This window comes from Coregonus lavaretus, assembly GCF_964263955.1.
Source record: "Coregonus lavaretus genome assembly, chromosome: 5".
NCBI classification, from domain to species: domain Eukaryota; kingdom Metazoa; phylum Chordata; class Actinopteri; order Salmoniformes; family Salmonidae; genus Coregonus; species Coregonus lavaretus.
The window spans coordinates 73,587,015-73,597,699 of record NC_139992.1 but is presented as its reverse complement, the minus strand read 5'-3'; the positions used below and the strand labels follow the sequence as shown (position 1 = coordinate 73,597,699).

Here is a 10,685-nt window from a genome sequence, read left to right as displayed (position 1 = left end):
CCGAAAGGGTTTTGTATACACGGACCGACTTTTAAACTAAATAGCGTTTTCAACTAGTTAATTTTCATTCAAAATTCTTCCAACAGCTCGGTTTTTAGTCTCGTTCCTCTGTGCTTCCAGGATGATTCTCAAAGCAGGATGCAGGAAATAATAGACTGTTGAATGGGCAGACCTGACTGTTGTTCTATGCTATGTATTTATATATGATCCCTTGTATGTTCATTTACATCAGCTAAATACATTGCAAAAACTGTATGTTTATTATTGATCGGCCAACTTGTAATATCAATGATCCTATATCAATTGATCCATTTATTTAATTTTTTTACCTGAACAAAACTGTTTGTATCAGGATCTTGGCTTGCTTTATTTTACAGTCCTCCTGTACCCCAATATCTACTACCAAATTGAAAATGAAAGTTATTTCATTCATGATCACATGGTAATTACATTTTCGTTTCTTTGGGATTCATTGAGAAAGCAATTAATATTTTTAGTACCAGTTAATTACCAATTGTGTTAATTTATTTGAAGTAAGCACCAGAAAGTAGCTTGTATCTTTTACTTTTAGTGTAAATATAGGACTGTAAAATAAAGCATTACCTACAATATTCTTAGAGGGTGCCACATATCACACCTTGAAATAACTAGTTTCCCACCCACATCTCTTTTGGTGACTTCTCAAGAGAATTCACATTATCAAGAAGCATATAGACTATCCTCACAGTCAAGTATTTTCTTAAAACATGAAATCCAAATCATGAGGCCTTTAAATGTCCTGAAACATAAACCTTTTTTTTCTAGTCCTACCTTAGTAAAAAAGTGTCTAGACAAAATAAATGTGCTTTATTGCAAGTATGATTGTTATGAAAAAAATAAAATAATAATTAAAGTTAATAGACCCAAAGTAGCTATGTTCCTAACCAAAGATATGAATTAAACATATTCTGAACATTCAATCTTTTATGAAATCCTAAGTACCCAACCCACAATTCTTGATCATTAACTGTATGTCAGACATTGTGTGACAGTCAGATGACTATCAGTTGTTTGTTTGTGTCACAGTCATGTCTTGTTGTCTTTAAGTGGCTTTGTTATGGGCTGGTTTCACAGACATATTGAAGATGGATTGATTTTAAGTAGGCCTAGCGCTTGTTCTCAGAGTGGTTTAACATTCGAATACATAGTTCTGTATTTATATTAAAACCACATTTTCAGTAGTCTGAATTCAAGTGCAATCTAGATAGTTTATGTCTGTGTTTTCAGCTCAATGTGCTTTAATCTGAGCTGTGAGTTTCCTCACTGCAGGTCAAACTCAAAGCTTCAGTTCACAGGCTATGTGTGTCTGTCTGAAGGGTCTCTGCCTGGTTTTGCATGACTGTGTTAGACCCCATTCCAGGCTTAGAGAGAGAGAGAGCTTGAGTTCTCCAATCTGGGGAGAAGTTTCCCATACGCACAGATCTAAGATCAGTTTACCTCCCCCAATCCTTACCATAACCATTAGGAGGGGAAAACGCAAAACTGACCTTAGATCAGCATCCAAGGGCAAGGGTATATATAATGCTGCAAACTGCCTGGTTTTCATAAACCAACCAAACCCTATGTGAGGATATTTTAGGATGATGGTCTATAGCATGGTGGAAGAGAAGTGAGTTTCATTTGTTTACATTATGTTTACAATGGCACAGTTAACATTTTTAAGGATAAATATATATAGATATACAATATTTGCATATTTATTGCCTAAGGTTAAACAATATGATGATGTGTAACTGTGTTTTCATCTTTGGAATATAATGTTACAGTTGTCACCTGTATTACTATCTGGATGATTTTGGTAGTTGGTAATTTTAATGACTACTAAGTGACTGTTTGCTGTGCCTTTTTATGGTTAGAATGCATGGTTAACTATTTATTACAATATGGAAGTCACTGAGATGTGTATTTTTGTATTCGGATTAAATAAATGGTTCAACTTTGTTGTACATTTTCTTAGGTGCCTTAAAAACAAGGCTACCGGTTCATATCTTCCTTCTTCAATAAAAGTGAATGCATAAACAATGTGTCATGCTATTTCTGCCTAGCCAAAGACTGTTTTACCTTCATTACATATGTTGTTTGTTTATACTGCTTGTTGTTTAATCCCATTTTTAAAAAAAACTATGTAGAGAGAACAACTCATATATGCATTTAATGTTCTTGTTTACTAATTAACTGGTACTGGGCTATTTATTATCTGTTCATGTAAAGTAGGTCTACATACAATTATGTATGTAGTTAGACCTATACACAGATTTTCAAAAAACAGACGTTCAAAAAACGAAAAGCATTAGGCTACATTTAATAGGACAAAAGGGGTGGAGTTTGTCAAAGACTACAGACCTGTCTTGCATGCTGGTACTGGTAGTGACAATAGATTCTGAACGAGGATGTTCATGTTGAAACAATTGCATCGCTGGAGAACTACAATGGCCTACCATGCGGGGGATAATGTGGGACTCATGCCTAACGTTTGCCATTATGTCTCGCTTTGTAACTGCCAGTAGTCATGTCAGTATTGGGAGCTTACCTGTTGTTATTAGCGCTATTCTACAGGGATGGGATGAGACTGACCGCGAGCGGTTTGGCTGCCGCGGGCCAGATGGCTCAGCGCGCTGACGACGATGTTGTAGACTTTATTGTTAAGGGCGCACCATACCAGCAAGTGGTTCAACAAATTCATCAGTACCAGACAGCATCAGTCTACTCATCAGGTATGTATTCGCCAATCAGTTTAGAGATGGAAGGTTGCTCCTGGTTTTAAATAAAGTTATTTAAAGTGTGTGGTGTTAAAATAATATTGTGTAAACTGTATAGATAGCCAGCAAACTATCATTTTAATCTCATAAATGATGATAATAATAATGATCATTTTACATCTTTAGATATCTTAAATGTGCATAGTATGCCATACTTGCAGGATAGGCCTACAGGTGAGGCAGCACAGGTTTGGTATATTTTTTTCATACCCATATTTTTTCCCTTCAGAGAACCTTTGAATGAGAGACTCAGTTTAAATTGCGGTAGAAGCCCCATTAGGTGTGCTGTAAGCCAAATATACCACAATACAAGACATGCTGTGTACTGCATGCCTATCTCCATCTGCTGTTTATTAGTCAGCAAGCACAGTGAAGAATCTTTGGGAAATGTCTATAACTGTATTTGGCCAGTTTTTACATTAGCTTATAATGTAATTCAGAGTATGAATTAACTAAAATGAACAGATCATTTCCAAAGCCAAACATGTTCATTTTAATTTAGCTAGTCATGATATTGGTTTGGAGTTTGGACCACCATTACAGCATGATCCAAGGGCCTCAAAGCTTCTACACAGCAGGCTGCCTACTTGTTTACAACGCTGCATGAATGACAGGCTTGCATTCATATTTCTGTTCGGAGTCTTTATGATTTATTCATCATTGTGTAGGAGTTAATTCCCATAATGCTTATTCACATGCACTTCTAGCTCATTGCGTCCAATAAGGAACATTTATTCACAACAAAAGAACAAAAGGCACCTTCTATCGCTGTACCAGATGTTCAGAAGCCTGGTCCCAGATCTATTTGTGCTGCTGTCTGGCCTATTCCTATGGTCATTGTTATGCATTGGTTGGGCAAGACAGCACAAAGACATCTAGGACCAGACTAATGTCCAGTTGCAGGGATCAGGAATTTGATTGTTTGTCCCACATTGAAGAGGCTAAGACAAGGATTTTGATCATTTTAATTATTTGTCAAATTCCTTCTGGTGTGTCTCCTAACAAGGTCACACTGTTTGCTTGTCCTCTCTCCTTGACAACATGGCACCCCCTACAAGGTCTTACCATAAACTAGCCTGGTCCCAGATCTGTTTGCCATTGCCGTGACAATGACCATAGGGGTTGGTAAGATGGCACAAACAGATCTGGGACCAGGCTAACTGTTAGCATCAAAATGACCTAAATCTCAGCACCATTCCACTTTCCTATACATTTCATTATGGTGTCTATATTAGGACAGTGATTTGGCTTGGATTGTCCCGGTGATGTTGTGCAATTGTAGAGGGAATGGCTTAATCCCAACACAGCAGTGTCTGAACCGGAGCCACAGAGGATCAGTCTCCACAGGCCCATCTGCTCCTCCTATTTGTGTACACACACACAAACACACACACTTTCTTGCAAAATGTAGGCTAATTCCCACAGAAACCATTTAATTTTCTGTTTCCAAGTCTCAAAAGATATTCTACATATCATGTCATATGATTGACGTTACCAACTATAGCTGGCTCCTCACTCTCCATTTAATTTGTGTTTATAGCATGTGATTCCACCTATCTATCCATGTCTGTCATGTCTATTGGAATGATGACCTCATAGGCCGGAAACCCCCATTCTGTCCAAGCCCCTAAATCTCTCAGAAGTGGGCCCCAATTCTCCAAACAAGTAGATTATAGTAATCTGGTATTATTCACCTCCACACTGCAGATTAATCAGGCCCTTCTGTCCTGTTGGCCCACTAAGACTGCATGGTTGAACATGAGTGTGAAGTGGCTGTAGGGCAGGCTTCTTCCCCTCCTTATCTCTCCTTCATCTCTACTGATCTGAAAACTGCAGGATAGTTGATAGTGATGTAATATATACCTACCCAGAGACTTATTGTCACCTGTCCTCCTCTATAAAATCAGCCCAAAGGAAGGATTTGACAACTGGACAATATCTTTATTAGCCTGTTTGCTGATGTAGCATAATGTTATCTTTCAGACATTGTTATATATTCTCAATAATTGGCCAAATTGAGTGTCTGCATCACATAGGACCATATAATAGACATCCACTAGGAAATCCTCAAATACGTTTTGTTTAGTGTTCTTAATAAGGCATATTTTGCTTTAATCAGGACTATATCATTGCTTAAAAAATTGCCAATCAGTGTTTTTTTCTACATTACAGTATCGAATTGTAAAAAGTAAGAAGATTTTATCATTGAACTGAATTTATCCTTTGGTTTCTCCAGGCTCTGAATTCACTCTGAAGGTCCAGGTCAATGACATGTCAACCCGCCACGTCCTGAGCCTAGCCACAGTGGAGGTGTATGTGAACTACACCAGGACCAACTCTGCTCTCACCACTGAGGACGGTATAGTTTTTCTTCATGTGCCATACCAACTGGGGTTACCCCTCACCATCGTGGCTAGCATGGATAGCTACCTTCTCACCCTGCTGCCCTGGAAAACCACCAGGATACCAAGTAAGTGTGTGTGGTGTGTGTATACTCTTCGTGGCGGCTTGTCATTGCAGTAGTATACAGTAGCTGTTGAATTCTAATGTGAGATCGCCATCTAGTTTCTCAATATAACAACTACACACAGTGACAGTGTGGGGAGCAAGTCAAGCAAGTGCCTATGGAAAGTTTCACCATGCCTTTTCTCTTCTGATTTATTGCAGTATTTTCAGCTGTGACCATGTCCCTGTTGTCCATAAACCAAGGCAACATCTGGTGGTTTGAAGATTCAGTTCTGATAACTGGCAAAACATATGGTATGTATGTTGTGTCTTTATCGTCTGATTTACTTTCCTATTATCCATTCTATGAAGCTTTATTTACACTCTTAGAAAAAAAGCTATCTAGAACCTAAAAGGGTTCTTCGGCTGTCCACATAGGAGAACCCTTTCAAGAACCCTTTTTGGTTCCAGGTAGAACCCTTTTTGAGTTCCATGTAGAACCCTCTGTGTAAAAGGTTCTATATGGAACCCAAAATAGTTCTACCTGGAACCAAAAAGGGTTCTACCTGGAACCAAAAAGGGTTATTCTATGGGGACAGCCGAAGAACCCTTTTGGAACCCTTTTTTCTAAGAGTGTAGGGGTAGCTACTCTTATTCATAGGTCCTAGTTCTTGAACACAAGCTAAACATTGCCTTGTTTTTGTAATTTATCTTCTTAATAACCATATGTATTTTCATTTGTAGATGCCTTGTCTCAGCCCAGGATCCAGTTCCCTAAGAGTCTCCTGAACCTGACAGACAGAAGAAGCCTCTCCTCTGTCAGAGCTTACCTTACAACACCTCAGCCTCCCGTTGGGAAAGACTGCTATGCCTACACCACTGGCCTACTCATCAACCAGTCAGGTGTGTGTGTTTGTACAGCTTTTCCAAACCACATTTGGAGGGAGGTACAGAGCAAGAGACAACGACCTACAAATTAGCAATACCCAAATGATAAGACCTTTTGCATCGAACTTTTGTATTTGAAAGGTTTTAAAGTGTTTTGTGTTTCAGGATACAGCAGCATTGAGTTGAGCCCCGTAGCAGCTGTCAGTGCTCAGCTCTTGTCCAATGGCAGAGAGATCCAGGTGACCGGGCCAGTACAGATCACTCTACCCCTGGGGGACAACTCTGGACTGCAGGCCTCTCATGCTGTGCCAGCCTGGTCCTTTGACCATACTACTGGTGGGTGTAGCACATTAGAGGCTGCTGCTGCCTATTGAAATCACTGGCCACTTTAAGAAATGGAATACTCGTCACTTTAATAATGTTTACATATCTTGCATTACTCATCTCTTATGTATATACTGTATTCTATAATATTCTACTGTATCTTAGTCCATGCCGCTCTGTCATTGCTCGTCCGTATATGTATATATTCTTAATTCCATTCCTTACTTAGATTTGTGTGTATTGGGTATATGTTGTGAAATTTTTAGATATTACTTGTTAGATATTACTGCACTGTCGGAGCTAGAAGCACAAGCATTTTGCTACACCCGCAATAACATCTGCTAAACACATGTATGTGACAAATCAAATTTGATTTGATTTGTAGAGGTTTTTTTGGGAAGTTGCCCCTAGACAATGATCTAAGGTCAGTTTTAAATGTTCCCCTCTAATGGTTAAGGTTAGGATTTGGGGAAGGAAGGCTGACCCTAGATCAGTAGTTAATACATGTCTACAACACGTGTGTCATCATCAATATTATTCAGGTGCCTGGATGAACAGAGGACTGGGAATGGTGAAGATGGAGGAGGGGAAGTTGTTTTGGACCTTCATGGCTCCTCATCTAGGCTACTGGATAGCAGCACCCATGCATTCGATCCGGAGTATGTACTGTATGATAGGTAGCCGTTTCCAAATCAACAAAATATTTATGTGACCATTAAGAACTCCTTAAAACTTCAAATCTTAAAACGTACCTCTGTTTATTGTATTATTTGATTAATTTTAGACCAGAATGCAATTCAACCATTGCCAGATATATTGAACTATACATTATTTATACCTAGTGGTCATTTCCAGCAAGCAGATTGTTTATTGTTGTTTATTGTTCTATACGATTTATTTTCTTGTGCTCTCATAACGCTCTCCAACCTTTTAACCAGACTCCTATGTGCTAATGTTATAGGTTACATGGGACATGCCACCCCTATGGATTTCATCTCCCACCAGAGCTCCTCGATCATGGCTGTGCTGGGAGGAACTCTTGTCTTCCTCGTTGGAGTTTTAGCAATGATGCTCTGTTGTCGAAGGTAAAAGATGGATTCATTTTGTTGTTACCTCACTAATCTGTTATTGTGAAGATGTTAATTGGCCAGACTAGCCAAGTGAATTGACAAATCTACTGTGTCATCAAACTGTTCATCGATATTTTGGTTCACAATAGAATTTTAGTCTAAATGGCAAAATATAGTCATCTTTTAATGATGTCAACCGATGGTATAAGCTGATATCAACTGATTGTATATACCATAGTGATAGTGACCATTTGAAGCTGATCAACCGATCAATGGTGGTGTGATGTTGGATGTCCTAAGAGAGGTCTCTGTTTCTATCCACAGACGTCCTTCTAGTGAACCCAAGACAAAGAGGATCCACACCACCAAAATGGCGTCGTTGAAGAGGGACCAAACCACCTCGACGAATGACAACCAACTCTGCGAAGTGTCTTCTCAAGACTCCACCCACTCTGAAGACGTATCCCACCAATCATTAACAGCAAGGAGGGGCGATGGTCAATCGGACGATTCAGCCACTTCCAAGTACAATGGCGACTTCAACATCTATATTGAGGGTACAGATCTTATTGGTCCAGAGTCCTCCAGGCCTTTGCAGCAGGCCCTTCTTATCAACAGCAGTGACATTCTGTGTCCACGGGACATTTCTGAGCAGATAAATCTACCTCTCTCTCTCAATGAGAGCTTGTTCCTCCAGGACAGACTCCTCCACTTCCACAACCAACCTGTGTCTATCCGCCATGCTCCGGGACTTTGGAGCTCACCAGAGCAGCCCTCTCCGGGATGCAGGTCTGCCACCCTGCCCCGAACAGGTGGGGCGTACGACCCAGGGCAAGGACAGTCTGTGGGCAAGGACAACCTCACCCAGACTCTACCCAAGGCCCCTCTGGCCACTCTGGAGCACTCCCAGGGGCATGGCAGGGGGGTGCAGCCAAGGGGTCTGGAGGGGCTTCAAGGGGACCCGTCCACCTTCAACCCAGAGTCCCGGGGCCACTACTACAGCAGCCTCCCAGAGTCCATCTCAGTTCCCGGCACGCTGAATGAGGCCAGAGGAAGAGGAGGGCACCGTCGTGGGGGTGGGCGTCCCTTTTCCAGCGAGCTCCAGGGAGCAGACCAGAATTCAGAGCATACCCTGTCGGAGCTCACCATGACCAGGGCCAGGCCCTCTCCTCTCGCCCCGCGGGCATGGTTTGTATCCCTAGAGGGCAAACCGGCCGCAGAGATCTGCCGCAACTCTTCCTCCGTCACGGACTCCAAGAGAAAACGCAGGGCAGCGGGGGACAGCCGTGACACCAGCCTTGACTCCGGAGTGGATATGAGCGAGCCCAACAACCAGCCAACTGGTGGGAATAGGCAGATGACGCTGGATCGTAGTGGCACCTTTGTCAAGAGAGCCACGCCCCATATTAAGACCCTCCTTCTCGTCTCCGGTGAGGAAGTGAACAATGGGTGCAGCGGGAAAGGCACCATGGGGACCGTCCTGGATGTAAGTGGTGCTAGTGGAACTGCTACCAACATCTCAGAGGAGACAGTGGAGGGGCTGAGTACTTGCCCCGAGAGACACTGAGTTCAGGGCTATATTCAGTTGTGGAATATAAATATATTATGTAGAACAAACATGTCCCCCTGATATGTACAATAAGTATTCAAGTCAGTTCTATTCATGACATTTCTATCTGGAACGCTCCACAACATTTGCCTACTGAGCGTGTCCCTGGTCCACCTCACCCCCAGGAAACCTTGATAAGGACAATGACAAGAACGAGGCATCACATGGAGGAAAAGCCACTCACAAAGCTCAACTAGAAGCATGAGCTGAAGTTGTGTAGGTGAACAGTCATGGACACAAAATTGCACTGACTGTGTCAATATATGTTATGACAATGCCTAAAGGTGGTGTTTTACAATCTACTGTATTCATCTGTCGAATGCAAACATGGTGAAACTTAAATTAATCTTAGTTTCACTTCACAGGTGTTCAATTTCTTACTAATAACATATAATTAATTTCTATAGACTGCACCCTTACAAGCCCGCAATGCATGTCTTCACTTAAATTTCGTTGTGACTCAGCCTGTCTGTTATTGCCTATACCTCCATAAAGAAAGTCTGTTACATTCCTGGAAGTAAGCGCGCGTTTGCCTCAGCCACATTTTAACTTGTCAGTACGGAAAGTTGTAAGGTCTCCAGATTTACGTTTACTACCAGACCCTGCTCTGTTAGACATCCTGTCCTGTGGTAAGTTATATCTTCCTGTCCTGTAGCCTTTGAACTGTATGTTGGGTGAGATGGCTACTCCCGCTCTTTTGAAAACCAGCTGTTGTTCATAGAGTTTACGGGACTCTAGACTTCTCTCATCCCAAATCTGTCACTTAAATATAACTGCTTGTACTTTCTGGTACTTCACCATGGTCATGGTTTATCAACTAAAGTCTATTCTTCTTGTCTTCCCTAGATTTGTAAGTCGCTCTGGATAAGAGCGTCTGCTAAATGACTAAAATGTAAAAATGTTGTACAATTTATAATGGCATGAGTTGTTGCTTAAGTCAAGATAGTATAGAAACAGTAATTACATTTCCAAATATGCTTGTATGAGCCTATTATGATACATATGAGTTTACTTGCAAATGACTCATCACTGGTTGGCACAGAGGCTTATAAAAATGTGTATGATATTTCAGTTGAACAAAGCACATACACAACTGAAAATATGCATTATCTACTATTGTGATACAGACACTATAGAAGTCAAATATACTGTATGTCTTCAAAAGGGAATGTAAAAACAACTTTGAGCAGACTACATTACAACAAGGCCAATGATCAAATGTTAATTATGATTATTGATAGTTTTTATTTAGGTAATATACACTGTACACTATTAGGGTCACTTCTATGGAAACTTTTATTGCTTTTACATTGTCACTCATCTTTGATTGCTTTTTTAAATAAAACAGCAGCATAAATCAACATTTGTAGTGAGAAAAAGCATTTAGAAATAATTCATATAGTTATAAGAAAACATACAACTCTTACAGTAAAGTTTTTGAATACGTGTTACTGTCACGCTCTGGTTCCGGGACGTTGTTTATGAACCAGGGTGTGTTTGTATTGTTGGGTGTTGTGTGGGTTAGGTTGGGTATAGGGTGTGTTCGTTTTG

The 10,685-nt window shown here is 40.7% G+C and overlaps 1 protein-coding gene across 1 annotated transcript; it reads left to right on the top strand.

The window, feature by feature from the left end:
- Positions 1-2,548: 2,548 nt before the first annotated feature.
- Positions 2,549-9,092, top strand: LOC311129723 (protein FAM171B-like; the record flags this gene model as incomplete). The annotated part of the gene is made up of 8 exons (XM_084162134.1): positions 2,549-2,753; positions 5,035-5,268; positions 5,466-5,558; positions 5,988-6,146; positions 6,297-6,467; positions 6,998-7,114; positions 7,417-7,540; positions 7,862-9,092. 8 exons carry the CDS (start codon positions 2,549-2,551, stop codon positions 9,090-9,092), a joined length of 2,334 nt encoding a protein of 777 aa, XP_084018260.1.
- Positions 9,093-10,685: the final 1,593 nt, after the last annotated feature.